Raw genomic sequence first — 14,845 nt, 5'->3', positions numbered from 1 at the left:
CGGAGTTTCGATCAATGGTCAGGATCCTAGTGTGTGGGGCATCAGCTTCGTACGTCGGCATCTCCTGCCCAATGCTCGAAATTAAGCTTATACGCTCTCGGCTATTCCATTGACGGCCACGAACATCCACTACAAAGACTGCATCATTGCTGTTGATCCATTTCGCTACCAAGTGCTCTTGTGCGTAGTGCCCAGGGTTCGGTGCGCAGGAATTCGTCGGCGTTACCTTTTGTGGGCATCCACGGGGACCAGTTCCGGGTATTCTCAGATGTTGTGGGAGCTGCGTCTTGGCTCCCCGGCCAATCAAGCTCGCGCCGCTAGGAGATGTAATCCGATCCGGAACGCCCGCCGAGGTTTCACGGCTCTCGTAACTTGCTGGCATACAAGTCTATCGCAATTCTATCATGCACAAGCTGTCATCCATGCTGGAATGTGTAACCCACTACCAGCTCGCGAACAACCTGTCTCAATAACAGCGGAGCTAGTCCTTGCATAATTGTCAAACCGGTGAGTGCTCAGATTGCGACGGCTTCATAGCGTACGCTCGGCAATCACTACCGCGGCCCGTGGGCATTGACCCAGTAGGGGTACAGATCACGACAGCGATAGCCTTCGATCCGTAAAACCATGACTCTTGCCAGGCTTCGACAAATTTCATTCTGCGTACTTGAGGCTTCGGAGTATCGAAATTACCAGATCCTCGGTAGACTGTGCCCACCATACGCTCGATCTCTTCTGCTGTTCAGGAAAGGCTGTGATCGCGACCCGCTCTGCTCATACGATTCTCGAAAGGTGTTGTTCCTGGTTCCCAGCGTGTCATGGACGATATCTTCCGTGTCTGATGGTCCGCGGTATGAGGTGTTTTCTCGGTTGGCCTTTCGAGGTGTGGTTTTTCGAAGACGCGATGCTGGCTAGCTTCTCAGCCGTTCAGCTTAAGGATATCTCGGGCTCTGGCTTAGCCGTTTGCAGGTAGTGCATGGGCATTGCTATCCGTAACGAGCGCGCAGTGCAAGATCTGTGTAATTATAGGTTTTGGCTAACAAAGGGAGGTAACCCTCTCGTCGCCTATCGCACCAACGTGACGCCCTGGCAATCTTCACCACGCCGCAACACGTGTCGATGTTCACGGCGCAGTTATCGGGCTGTTTATGCAACAGCCCGCTGCCACTTGACAGATCATAGCTTGCGATCCCTGATTTACTGAACACAGATTGCGATGCCACATTGACTTTGGGAATGCTGGGGATGCATGTCAAGTCAAAAAGAGTGGATCAACGGACGAGACTATGCTCACGTCCGGATCCGAACACGCCAAGTCCGGTTAGGCGTTACGAGCTTTCCTCATGCTGTAAGCTGCAGGTTCCCATTTGAGACGTGCCGGTGATGCCAAACCTCGGTGTCCTGGTCTCAGGGGAGGTGAATGACAAAGCGTCACTCGATGTGTCACGGCACAGTCGCTACAACGGCATACACAACATCAACTCTCCGGCCTCCTCGTAGATCTTCTTACTGTGCCGTCGCCATAGCTCGTAGGGCTGGCCACACCCTGTGTGTACAAGCACGATTGTAACATCCGCTGAGCGTGCCCACGCTCCGCGCTGCATGACATTTGCTCAGACAGAACATTGCTGACTTTCCACCGTATATCGGCAGGAGTAATCGCCACCAACATCCCAAGGCTGGACGCACGCACCATGCGAAGAGGAAAGTTTCTGTCGATCACGACATTTTAACAAGTCGACAAGGACATAATGCACACAGCTCAAGCAACAGAGTCAAGCGCTTGATAATGTGTGTTTGCTGAACCCCTGCACGACGGGTACTTTCGGTGGTCACCCCAACAGCATACATGGTAGGATTGCGGCTGAAACTCGGTAGGGCTCTTGTTCGCTCATCCTGACTCCACACCTTCACAGACATCCAATCCAACAAGGATGCATCCTACGAAGATACTCAGGATCACGACACCAAGAACGACTAGTGCTCAACTCCGCAAGGGCGCCCTTTCACACTTCCTTTCGGACAAAGGATCTAGTCCAGGGACCCAGGGTTGACATTCCACGCGAGACGATCGTCAGGGGAAGAGACCTGGGTGTGATACAAGGTGTGTATGGTAGGATGGCACAAGCCGTAACGGCGAAGGAGTGAGGATGGCGAGATTTGTAATGTGGCATCGCGTGGCAAAGATGGGCGCGTGGCAAAGTGGATGTGCGCGTGGCAGCGTGGTCAAGAAGGGATTGCTACATTTGGAAGGTGAGTTGGGTTGAAGTGTGGGGATAAATGACGAGCAAGGAACACGAGCGCCGGAAGTAAGACGGGTTCACTTTTGAGGGTGCAGGCCTACCTCGTGGTCTTAGGAGAGCGCCATGTGGGCTGCGGACGGCAAGCGTTTGGACTAACTTTCCCGATAAACTTACGATCTTGCATAATTCGACGCCTCTATCGCTCTGTGGTCAAACCTGCTGGCTCCACTTGCTCAACGTCGCCTGTCCGTCAAACCCGATCGCTTACCGTAGCCGATTCTAGCAAGCAAGCTACAGACTATTGTCAAGGCTCATCCTTGGACAGCGGAATAGTCTGAGCTTTCTGAGCAGTCTGAGCGTTGAACATCCTCAGCATTCCTATGCCAAGAACATACGATAAGCTGACTTTGAATCATAGTACCTGACTGAGGATGCAACATACGGGACAATCAGCAGCAATCAGACAACACACGTGGACACCCGAGGCGTTTGCTCACACCGTCGGGTTACGACATCAATACCAGACTCCGAAGGAGTGAGACAACACCTTCGCTTCCGATCGCTCATCCCCAGTCTAGATGCTACGCTCATCTACGCCGAGTCTAGAAGCTCTTCGCAGCACACACGTCCCAACAGAACACTACCACAATTGGAGAAAAAATCAACCATGTTGCAAGGTCTGTCAATGATCGTGAAATTGCATTACTTCCTGAGCATGAACGTGACGGGCCACACGACGGCCAAGTCAGCAAGCCGTTGTCTAGCCACGCATTCATCGTTAGCTTCAACTGGCTGAGGACAGTACCTTGATACCCTGAACTGCAGACAGCTGCGTTCTAGATCTCGGTGCACACACTAACACTTGGCAGTTAGTTCACTGCCTCTGTGGTACGAGAAAATTCGACATGCCCAAGCAAGACGTCGACTCGCCGCAGTGGGACGAGAGAGCGAACTTATTTTGGGCTTGATAGAACCTAGAGTTTGAGGGCTACCATCACTTGTAGGAGCAAAGTGTTCAAATCCTACTGTGCTACGGTACAACACGCTTCGTCTACAACCCGATATAACATCTCGTTATCCAAGCCCAACACTGACGTCCATCTGTCTCAATCATACGTCGATACAATCCTACCTGACTTCGTAGACAGCGCGCATCACAAACGCCCACAACCGACTGTCATCCCGCCAAATTTCGTGCAAAAGTCTCGCCCCGCATCTGCACTGCCTCTGCTTCTGCCTCTGCGCATCCGATCCCAGTTTCAGCGCCTGTTGACCACCTAGCGTCGCTCGCCAACGAACGAACGAACAACACTATTCCGTCTCACGTCGAGCACCTGCACGCAAGACGATGATGACGACGCATATACAAGACCACCGTATGGTGTACGATTCTCTGGTGGCCAGGAGCGAAGGAAGGAAGGAACGACGCAGAGGGAAAAAAAGAGAAAGTACCCTTGGAATGGGAAACTATTGTGCTTCAACATAACAAGTGAGAATTCGATTAGGGTGGTTTTTCAACGCCGATTCTATATCGGGTGCCCAAGTATAAATCGGATGAACACGATTGCTAGGCATTTTGAGAGTGGCACGCTGAACGGCTTGTCTAGAGTTTGTTTTTTTGCTGAGGTGATGACTTCTTCCTGCCGTGGTTATGTGCTGTCTTTGACACGATTTGCAGTTGATGTCTATCAGCTGGTTTATGCATGTGGCTTAGATTCGATAATTGCTTCCATGTGCTGCAGGTGATATCCTACACTCCTTTCTCGATGCTCATTATCCCTCACGTGTGCCCTCGCTGGGCCTTTTTATCTATCGTTGAAGTCATGTCATTCGTGAGACTACAATATCGTCGCTCCCATACATGACGATGGCCTTTGAGGGCGTAAATGGTGCACCATGTGACATATTGGTAGGAGGGCGTCGGGCATTAATCGGGGCGTTGGTTGAATCTTGCAATCGCGTGCCGCCTCTTTCAGAAATACTGCTCTCGCAGTCTCTCATATAAAATCGTTTCCTCCAAACCCGCCAAATGGATTTGGTGGTCCGCCAAGGCCTCCTCCAGGGAACCTAGGTCCACCACCACGGTTGTCCCTTGGCGCGCCACCTGGTCCAACAGGATCATATCTTGCACCTGGAGGTGCCATAGGGTCATATCCTCCTTGCCCGCCCTGGCCACGGAACAAGGGGTCGTCGAATGTGGGATGCATGCCACCACCAAAGCCGCCGCCAGGTCGAGGTATGCTTGGCCCAAGGTGTGGACGGAGGGGATCGTTTGGTCCCAGACCCGGTGGATATAGATCATCATGGCCTATCCCGACTGGATATCGGTCGTCTCGTAGGCCGCCGCGTGCTGGCCTGTTGACCTCGTACTCATCTTCGAAGCCGGGTATGGGCTCAGGCAGCGGTCTGCCTGGCTGCCGCGGTACGGCTAGAGGATCATTGAAAGGGTAGGGTCGTGCGGGCTCGGGATCTTGCGGTTGTCGGGGGTTCGGCGGATTGGTTGGCCGCGGTGTGGAGTTGTCGTCTCGCGTTGGCGCGTCTCTTGTGCTACTGTCTTCTTCGTAGCCAGCCTTCTGTAGGCTCGGTGCTAGCTTTTGGATGACTTTCATCTTGAGCAGCGCACCAAGATCGTTGAGGCGACCTGAAGAGATGAAGAGGTCCATCAGCGTCTTGGCGGCATCTTCTGTTGATTGGTCTTCCGGTATGCTCAAAGGAAGCATGGATTCGGACAGGTACTCTTTGGTCGTGACGTCAAAATTCTTGGGTCGGTCGTCGCCAATGGCGATAGCAGAGACGGCTGCTTTGCTTCCGAGCCTGTGTACATTGATGTGGTAGTCCATCGCGGACTGCGCATGCTTGTAACGAAACGTGTATAATGAAGAGGCGTTCCATGTGGCAGGCAAGGGGTTCGGGTTCTCGGCGTCTGCATGTGCTTCTATGAGTGTCTGAGCATAGAAATTGGAAATATTGCAAATAGGCAATGTGATAAAGCTGGGTTGACTCCATGTGCACTCACCTGTCCTTTCGTCCTCTCCGACTCCAACGAGTCTGAAGCCTACTGCAAGCATACCAGCATGCACTGCAAGTGCTATGGCTTCGGTGCCACTCTTTAGCTTGGAGCTCTCTCCTCGAGGGAGTGCCGTTGCCATGAACAGCGAGAGAGATCCCGCGCTGAGCGGATTGCCCGTCGTTCTGTCTGAGACCATCGTCTGGCGTTGCGTAGTTTATGTTCCAGGGGGTTCGAGTATGTGAGTGTGGAAGAAACGGTGCTGTGAGCGAGAGACAAACGTGATTAAAGAAGGCAACAGCTTCACCTTCCACGCGTGGTTCGCGTGTCAACGTTCACCCAATGAGGTCAGAGGCGGGGTTAGCGGCAGGCACACCTGCATGCGGCCCTTCTCCGGTCTCACATCGTGCAGCTTGACAGGCAACGACGATCGATCTGCCAGCCGGATGCGTCGTGTAATATCGAATCCTACCGTGACTATAGTTTGCGATGCTTCAAGCGCCTACATCGACAGCGCACTCCCAAGGTATTCACGATAAGTCGAGCCGTACTACAGGATCATGACATCACCAGTTTGAACAAGCTGACAGCGCCCGACAAAAGCAAGGTACGGCTGCAACGGCCAATGCAGGGAAACGTCGCACAGAGGTGGAATTAGAGAAGTATAGTAGGCGAACATTGCTCAAGCCCTGGGGAATAATATGGTTTGGTCAACGCCGGTGGCCATGCAAAAACAGGGTAAATGAAAAAAGCAGGCACTATCTCAGACATCTGGGCGTCCTGCGCGATACCTAGTCAGCGTAGTCCTGCATGCCGCTTGACGTGAGTTCATTCGGTTCGGTGAGCCTGCAGGAGTTAGTATCGAGTATGAGAAGAAGGCCACAACAACGTACGAGTATTGCTTGTACAGCGTCCCCTCGCCTCCCTTCTCGAGATCGATGTTGAAGACGTAGTAGTTGCCTTCGCTGGTGACTACCATGATCTGCGGTCCATTGTTGCTGAGTGCAACCACAGTCCTGATAGGTCCACTAGAAGCACTGTTAGGCGACTTAGGTACCTTCACCCATGCAAAGTCGCGTGATGGCTCCCAGATCTCCGCCACTGCGCTCGGCAAATAGCCCCCGACAGTGGCAGCGAACGACTTGCCAACAGTTTGTGATGTCCGCCGTATCAGGCTGCCAAAGGTGGGATTCAACGGCTTGCGCTCCGGAGTTGTAAAATCTCCAAGACTGTCTCCAAACTCGTCTGGGACTTCTTCACTCGCACGACTACTGCTACGCCCGCGAGAATTCGCTGCCGGTTTACCAGTGGCGGAAGAAACGCTGTTGCTGCGGCTGGTGTTTGGCGTACCAAGGCGGAAGATATGGACCGTCTCTGTTGCTGACGAGACGCTGAGCAGCGTGGAAGTCGAGTTGAACGACATGCTGTATATCCTGGCAGGAATGGACCCTCTCCTGAACTGGTAGAGCTTCTGTGCATCTGGGATAGAAAAGACGCGGATGATAGTGCCCTTCTCGGAAGCAGTCGCCAACAAGGTTCCATCGTTGTTGAGCGCTATACATGACAGAGGAGAGTTGTGGGCCTCTATCACGTTGACTGCCTCCATCTTTGTAGCGTCGTATATGAGGACCTCGCCGCTGGTGGGTGCAACATGGTCTGACTTGGGCGGCGCATGCGAGGGCGGTTGAAAGGTAGCTGGCGCCGCTTTTGTAGGCAGAGGGTATACGAGATAGTTGTTCTCGGAGGATGCGGAAAGGGCACATATCGCTGCTTATGTCAGAGTGTGTCATGTACGGCATGTTCAGTGCAACCTACCATTAGGATTTGGCGATGTCTTCTCTGTCTTCAGCATCTGCATATTGCTGATGTCGTAGATGTAGAGCTCAGACTCGAGCACCACTACCAGTCGTTTTCTGTTCAGTCTCATCGCCAGGATCGCGGTACGGAAGGTCATCTCGCAGATAGTCGAGTGCCGCTGTACACCAGTCAGCCGGACGAACAGTAGGGACAGGTGCGATGATCGTCATACCTTGGTGTTTTGTATGCGCAGAACCCGTGGCGACAGGGTGAGAGCCACCAGGGAAGTCGAGAAGAGCATCTCGAGGCTAGACACATCACCCTCACGGGACTCTGACTGCTTGTTGAATGGGTCGGTGGTGTATACGCGGTAGCCGTTGGTAGTGCCTGTACCTAACATCAGTACTGCGTCTAAAAGCGGTCCTGCCGTCGCATACCGACGCCGAGGTGGCTGTGGTCCTGGTTGAACGTTACAAAGTTCATAGACGCCATCGTGTTCCGTGACAGAGTGAGAGTGTGAGTGTGTGCGCTGGGTTGTGTCTGCGAGATCTCGTGGATGGTAGATAGGTACGGAGCTTGGGCCGCCGGTCAGAGTTGTTACGTTGCGCTATGGGCGGCGGTAGGTAGGAGCAACGACGGGCTGGGAGAAGTGAGGCAACGAGAGCGACATGTGTACGTTTCCGCAGTCACCGGCAGCCTTGGAGGCAGTCGTCTGTCGAGTGATGAATGATCGGCGGGCGCATCGCGTGCACGACAAGGGTTCTTGAGGCCCCGCCCTCAGCCACACTGTGGCTGCGACTCCAATCGTCAAATTTGGCGACAGTGACTGCACCGCTACCAGCAAAGCAACCATGTCCGCAAGGCGAACGGTGAGGCCTCAGAATGGCACAGTAAAGCGCAAAGGCCATCTTCGGTCTAAGGTGGAAAAGCGGGACGACGACATCATCCATGTGAGAAACTCCGCCAGGATCCCATCACCGCCGTGTCCAGGACTGGCCTGACAGAATGCTCAGACAAACGATAGCAGTATCGTTTCGAAACGATGTGTCTCGAGACTCTATCTCAGCGACGAGCCAGACTTTTATGAGCCATTTGCTCCAAAGTATGTTCGCCGCAACCCGCTCATCAACCGTGGCTACTGGCTGCGAATGCATGCCATAGAGCAAGTTGTCAAGCGCCACCTCGAAGAAGACAGCGGAACAAAGAAGGTGGTAGTGAATCTAGGATGTGGATAGTGAGTAAGATATCTGCTGCCAACACCATGGTACTACTGAGCACTGACTATCACAAAGCGACCCGTTGCCCTTCCAATTCTGGCAGCGATATCCATTACTCGCTGAAGAAGCCACCTTTGTGGACGTGGACTACCCACAGTTGATTGAGAAGAAGAGAGACGTAGTCTTTACTAAAAGTCTGCTACGAGATGCACTTTTAAAGACAAGACTGCGCTCAGCAGACGCGCCTGTCCGTGTTCGAAGTGACCAGTACATGGCCATAGGGTGCGATCTAAGAGACCTCCAACTTCTCGAACATACCTTGCGAGCTGAGTTGGACGTCCCAAACTCGTCCATTCTGTTCGTCGCAGAAGTGAGCGTGACTTACATGCCACTTGCAGATGCTAACAAGCTGATACACTGGGCAAATAGCTTCGACAACTGTAGGTCATCGTTAGCTATCCTTTGTTGCACATGCTAATGCTAAACAGCTCGCTTCTGCGTGTTGGAACAGTATCTTCCTCAAGGGCCAGATCACCCCTTCGCACACACCATGTTGTCACACTTTGACAAGTTGCATGCATCAATCAATTCTGTCAAGCAGTATCAAACACTAGCCCAACAGTCGTCAAGATTCCTCGATGCGGGTTGGCCTTCGCTAGAAGTGGCTTGCAATCTGTGGGACTTGTGGAGTGACGACTCCTTCACTTCGCCATCCCTTCGAAAGAAAGTGGACGCGATCGAACCCTTTGACGAATGGGAGGAATTTGCCCTGTTTGGTGGCCACTACTTCTTGTTAGTCGCATCAAACGCAAAGGCAGGAGCCGTATCTCCACCAGGAGTCAGTGCAATCCCTACAGATGCGCAAGACATTTCGAGCCAGACATCAATCTCGCTACAAGCCTGGGAGCCACCAGCAGGCTCTGCATGGACGCCACGGCGCTTCTCTGCGGCATTCTCCCTTGATGATTACTATGTTGCCATGCACGGCGGACAGGGTCCACAGAATCGCTTGTCGAGCATGAGCGCACTGAGTCGCGGCAATGCGGATTACCAAACCCAGTCAGAATCTACACAGCAGCCATCAGCGCGCATGTGCCACACAACCACATCGATAAACAAAACTAGCGCGCTGTTGATCGGTGGCCGGGCATCTCCCACTCAAGCACTGGCAGATTGCTGGCTAATAAATCACGGCAAATGGTCTGCAGTAGATGACATACCGTCACCACGATACAGGCACTCTGCCGTTGCCGTGAAGGTATCGTATGACATGTCTCAGACTACAGGCGTTTTGGTCTTTGGCGGCAAAACCAGCGACGGCACAGTGTTGGACGACTGGTTCCTGTGGACGTCCAACAACGGCTGGCACAGTATTCCCGTTGACGGTCCGCATCCACCAGCGCGCTTTGGTGCCGCGGTATCTGTGATGCGCGTGGCACAGCCGGCTCAGACATGTGGACTACTCATGGGGGGCATTGGCGTTTGCGGCACAGTCCTGCACGACGTCTGGGAGTGGTCGCTTTCAGGCACAGCACAACCGCACTTAAGTTTCCGAGACATGACCAACAAGGTCTGCAGTAGCTTGACGAGGTCCACTTACGCACGGATTGGTGCCAGTCTGGTGCCCTGGGGAGACGACTTGCTTCTTATTGGCGGGGTTTCAAAGCTGGGGATAGTCGGTCTGGGAGAAGAGTTTATGCTACTAACGCACAACGACACAGGGATTGCTATTGAGCACCCCAAGATCCACTTGCCTGCATGTTGGCCATTGCTTGTTGGTGCAGGCGTAAGCGCAGTTTCTCCAAATGAGATTATAGTGGCAGGCGGTGGCGCGGTCTGCTTCTCCATGGGCTCTTTCTGGAACGAGCACTACCTCACCATCACGTCTTCGGCGACACAAAAGCCCCGTTGGCATGTGCTTGCACCACGAGCGGATAGTACAGCGACAGTGAAGCCGAGCTCCTCTCCCCAAGACGAGCGCAAGGTACAGTCTAAGAAAGGCAAAATAGCTACGAGAGGACCAAAGACCAAAGGTATTCCTCGAGTTCAGCTGCATAGCCCGAAAGACTTCGCTGTCTTAGTAGCAACATCCCAACCTGCCATCGTTACCGGACTCGACATTGGCCCTTGCACCAAACTATGGACACTCGACTACATCCAAACCAAACTCGGCGCCGACCGTGAACTCGTAGTCCACGAATGCACAACTTCAGTCATGACGTTCGGCACCAAGAACTTCACATACGAGAAACGAAGCGTGCCCTCCTTCTTCTCCAGCATCAGCAGCGGCGCACCGTCTTACCTGCGCGCCATCTCAAGCACCCAACCCAACAAGCTGCCGACGCGTTTGGAAGATGACTTCCCCGCCATCGCAGCGGACTTCCATATCCCAGAACTCTGCCGCCAAGTTATCAACGAGGAGACATATCATAGTAGTCCGTTGCGTATCAGTGGTCCGGTAAGCTTGTGGCTGCATTACGACGTGCATCCCAACATCCTCTCGCAGATCTCTGGTTCGAAGACACTGACTCTGTACCCGCCCTCTGATGTGCCCCATCTAGCATACCCACCCGGCGCTTCCTCGTCCTCACTCCCTCTCTCCGCCCTCTCACACAAGCCTGCACTCCACCCACATGTAGCAACCTTGGCGCCTGGCGATGTGCTCTTCATACCGCCGATGTGGAGCCATACTGCGACGCCAGATGAGGGGGTGAGCGTTGCGGTGAATGTGTTCTGGAAGGGGTTGCGCGATGCGGAGTACGCAGCGGGGAGAGACGTGTACGGAAACCGGGATTTAAAGGGGTATGAGAATGGGAGGAGGGATGTGGAGAAGATTGTAAGGGCGTTCAAGGGTCTGCCAGCGGACATTAGCGAGTTCTATCTGCAAAGATTGGCGGGCGAGATACTGGAGAGAGGAAAGAAGCAGAGCGAAAAGGAGAGTACGGAGGGGAAAGAGAAAGAAATGATGGAGGAGAACGTCTAGAAAAGTAATTAGAAGAGGGGATTGAGGATGCACTTAGTTAGTTAGTCAAGGAAGCACGATAGTTACAAATATGTGCGCCCTGCGACTAATCTCAGCACATCTCCCCTCTCAATTAAGACTCACACTCATGAACCTGGCAGCATTTTACATAGCTCCTTTGCTCGTGAAGTGCACATCATTTAGAACACCATAGTCTACTCTACAGTACAGAGTTGCAAGGGCAGAGCTTCTCTAAAATCTTCCACGTTTCTATCCCCCAGCTCTCAATCATCATCAGCACCAGAAAGGGTCCAACGAGAGCCACCATTATTACAGGAATAGAAATTTATCGCCAACCAACCCTCGCCCATGCTCTTCTGATCCACATCTTTCGTCTGACACCCCAATCAGGCCCTTGGGTGGAGGAGATTGAAGCAGCAGTCTTCATCGCGAAGCTATCGTTCCCCTGGTTTCGATGTTAATTTACCGTCAGTACAGAAATCTCGTGAGCGTGAAGGGCCCTTTTCTATGGTTGAGGTTAGTTTTTGTTTTCGGACCCGATGTACAAGACACGTTCAGCTGTGTATTTGTATTTGGGAGCTTGGCGAGACGTCGAAAGGCTGCTGTGGCAATCGTGTGTCTGGGAATGCTGGGAATGCTGTCTTGTAGTTGTTGCTTTCTGGTGGATGTTCAGTCGAAAAGTCGCCTGAGGGGATGTCAAGTTGCGATGGCTGCGAATAGGCTTGTGGCAGGAATTAGAGTTGCAACAGTGTTTCATCTTAATCATCAACTTTCCGGACAGGGCGGTTTTGAGATGCTGTCTGCCTTCAACTTCATTGAGCACCTTCGAGGCACCACACCCGGAGGCGAGGAGCTTACTCGAGACGAATACTTGGGTTGGAACATAAGCGGAAGAATACAATATCATCGCTCAAGCAGCCTCAAAGTCTCGCTCTTTTCTTCGAAGCTCACGCTCGTAGAGTGAGCAACTTCAACCATCCCTTCTTTTCCGACTGGTATGCCTTGTTGTATATGGATCTCGCAGAACATCCCTGCAAGCACCGAACTCTTCCAGAGTCTGTCACTCTTGACGTCGCGATTCTCAAAGACCACAAGAAGAAGGAAAACCCCCGTAAGTGCAATCATTATGATGGGAAAGATGATCCATTCCCAGCGTATGCGCACACATGTCGTATTGTACCACATGTCGCCATATGCATTCCAGTCCTGTCCTTGAAAGCGCTCGTAGCCGTTGGTGCGCACAACTGCCGTCATTGCCCTGGTCATGGTTTTCATTATGTCGTCCACGGTGTCGAGGGATATGTTGCCTTGCAAGTGCGCGTTAAGGTCTTCTCTGCTCATTCTGCCAGGCTGGAACAACGCCCGCAGGTGAACAGACCCACTCGTATTTCCTCTGCCTCCCCAGACTAACTCTTGATTGTGGAAGATAGTCTGCAAAGACCGTAAAATTCCTGAGCTCGCCCCCATACCGAAAGACCATACGCAATCTCTTGGATAGTATAACGCAACGTCGGGTATAGATTCGTTAAGGGGCTGGCCCAAAGATGTGTCGCTTCGTTGTAAAAAAACCTTGACAAGCTCCGGTCTAGGATCTCTGGAACCTATGCAAACCTCTCGACTGCCGTTGCGGAATGTGTGAGTTGTGGCCATCTTGTGAGTAAATGTGTGGTTATCTCTGTGATCTTGAGTGGAACCAGGACTGAGCCTCATGCCGTGCCGCTGAATCGGAACACTTTCGACCACTTGCTCGTCCAAGACCGAGTTGGTCATGTTGATGCCATAAGTGAAGACTGTTGGGTATAAAGAGCATCGAATAGCTGCAAACTTCGTCAATTTCCAGTGCTGTCTGAACAACATTGAAATATTTGCCATCCCGAACGAGGGATTGTCTGTGGCGCCGGTGACTAGCGTTACCAATACGGTCTTATCCATGTCTCTTATGGTAAGAGAGCTAGAGTTACTTTTGCCAACGAACATGGTGCTTCCGTTGTTCTGGCGAATGTAGTCAGACATGTCTTCGCATACGTGACCGATGCCTATCGTCGAAATCGATGCTCGATCAGTAGACGGAAATGTGCAGTTGCCACTGATGCACCCGTTGGTTAGCACGTTAGCGAGGTCCTCCACAGGTTGAATAAGGCCGACGTTGATGGCAGCCACCATAGGACCAAACTCATCTGCAGTGTAGTTGTCAAGAAAGACTCCGTGCGCAGTGTAATTGTTGGTCTTTGCCACAGTCACAGCAGTAGCATCATCGCGCTGTAAACAGGCTTCGAACTGAACCAATTGCTGTGAGAAGTAACCAGTAAGAGATGCCATGATAGTAGTCAGTGCACCTAATGCGGCAACGCAGCTGGAGTCTATAAGCAATATTCAGTAATTTGTATGTTAGCTGCTTACTATGTCAGTCTTGGCTTCAGATTACACAGCATCAGAAAAGAGCCCCAAGGGCTGCGACTGGCCAAGTCGAAATACTCGATATCACTTAATTTTCGGGGTTTGCGATACCATTGCCATTTGGATTGACTAATACCTGAATGCAGTCAGAACAGTATCTCAAGGGGAATGTCTCGAAGTCCTTCTGACACACCTTCTGCCAACACCAGACCGACCCCAGTTCGCATGAACAATGAAAAGAGGGAAATGATGGGGTTAATAGATACTAGTTGTGGCCCTTTAGGAATTGGCTTATTCTGATACACCAACAGCGTTGTCACAAGCCCCGCGAAGGTCAACAGCGAGAAAAGGTAGCTGCATACTTCGGCGGTCCATCTGTATTCCCAGAACAGGCAGAAGGCACAGGTGCAGTGCTTCCATAGAAGACCGGCAGAAACTACACAGCGAGTGAGTCTTTTCATTGGTCGCAGCCTGTTCTGAACTTTTTGAGATTTTTCTGTCGTACACAATGTTGTCAAGCCATGGGCTGAATCGTGACCGGTTCGTCGTTTCATCGAGCCTCTCGAACTTGCGTCGAGTAGTAGACGCTCTGATGACTCTCCTTGGTGCATGATGGTTCGACCAAAAAAAAAAAAGAAGGTCTTGAGGATACGGATACGAGCGGTGGACTTATGTATCGATGCAGTTTGGCTTCAGAGTCCAGCATGGCTACGTCCATCTGCGAAATTACCGCAGGTAAGATACGAATCCCTTAATGGCTGGTAAGATCAATAACACCGATCAACCAGGTTGGATGTATGCATGTGCATCTCGGTCGTGTTCTCGGACGCGTCAACATCCGGGCTATTATAGGCCAATGTTGTATCGCTCACTGACGTTGTGCTCCTTAGCTGTATAAGGGTTTATTCTTGGGTTGTGAGGTGAAGCAGTCAGCAGTAAGTCGGCGCAAGGCGCAGCTCAAAGATGTCTCATGTTTCGCCCGGCGAGTGCGGTGTCAAGTATGACATATTGTTGACATCTCAAGAGTTGTGTGTGGTCGGCTCACTATAATCATGCAAGTGAGAGCTGAGCTGGCTGGAAAAGCAGAGTCGCGCAAATGGCGCCGTAGCATGATCGCGCTGCGGTGTCTATCTCAACGTATCGCAGACTGAAGCGCAGCTCATGCGCCTGGAGGCCCTCAATGTGCGGCATTTGAGAACTT

The 14,845-nt window shown here is 52.2% G+C and overlaps 4 protein-coding genes across 4 annotated transcripts, besides 2 other annotated features; 1 reads left to right on the top strand and 3 right to left on the bottom strand.

Annotated features, from left to right (window-relative positions):
• Positions 1 to 3,447: 3,447 nt before the first annotated feature.
• Positions 3,448 to 3,486: a tandem repeat.
• Positions 3,487 to 3,645: 159 nt separating this feature from the next.
• Positions 3,646 to 3,669: a tandem repeat.
• Positions 3,670 to 4,240: 571 nt separating this feature from the next.
• EKO05_0009261 (uncharacterized protein) lies at positions 4,241 to 5,449 on the bottom strand (the record flags this gene model as incomplete). Its single annotated transcript, XM_059637500.1, has 2 exons — positions 4,241 to 5,166; positions 5,260 to 5,449. The coding sequence occupies 2 exons, from the start codon at positions 5,447 to 5,449 to the stop codon at positions 4,241 to 4,243; spliced, it is 1,116 nt and encodes a 371-aa protein (XP_059493483.1).
• Positions 5,450 to 6,041: 592 nt separating this feature from the next.
• On the bottom strand, positions 6,042 to 7,539 carry EKO05_0009260 (autophagy protein; the record flags this gene model as incomplete). Its single annotated transcript, XM_038941864.1, has 5 exons — positions 6,042 to 6,096; positions 6,144 to 7,017; positions 7,066 to 7,225; positions 7,280 to 7,434; positions 7,485 to 7,539. 5 exons carry the CDS (start codon positions 7,537 to 7,539, stop codon positions 6,042 to 6,044), a joined length of 1,299 nt encoding a protein of 432 aa, XP_038795861.1.
• Positions 7,540 to 7,898: 359 nt separating this feature from the next.
• On the top strand, positions 7,899 to 11,247 carry EKO05_0009259 (uncharacterized protein; the record flags this gene model as incomplete). Its single annotated transcript, XM_038942183.1, has 4 exons — positions 7,899 to 7,997; positions 8,061 to 8,281; positions 8,340 to 8,704; positions 8,753 to 11,247. 4 exons carry the CDS (start codon positions 7,899 to 7,901, stop codon positions 11,245 to 11,247), a joined length of 3,180 nt encoding a protein of 1,059 aa, XP_038795860.1.
• Positions 11,248 to 12,150: 903 nt separating this feature from the next.
• On the bottom strand, positions 12,151 to 14,255 carry EKO05_0009258 (uncharacterized protein; the record flags this gene model as incomplete). Its single annotated transcript, XM_038946737.2, has 3 exons — positions 12,151 to 13,600; positions 13,648 to 13,780; positions 13,838 to 14,255. The coding sequence occupies 3 exons, from the start codon at positions 14,253 to 14,255 to the stop codon at positions 12,151 to 12,153; spliced, it is 2,001 nt and encodes a 666-aa protein (XP_038795859.2).
• Between the last annotated feature and the right edge of the window lie 590 nt (positions 14,256 to 14,845).

This window comes from Ascochyta rabiei, chromosome 16 (genome assembly GCF_004011695.2).
Source record: "Ascochyta rabiei chromosome 16, complete sequence".
Classification (NCBI taxonomy): Eukaryota; Fungi; Ascomycota; class Dothideomycetes; order Pleosporales; family Didymellaceae; genus Ascochyta; species Ascochyta rabiei.
The sequence above is the reverse complement of the archived record's forward strand: the minus strand, read 5'-3'. Positions and strand labels throughout refer to the sequence as shown.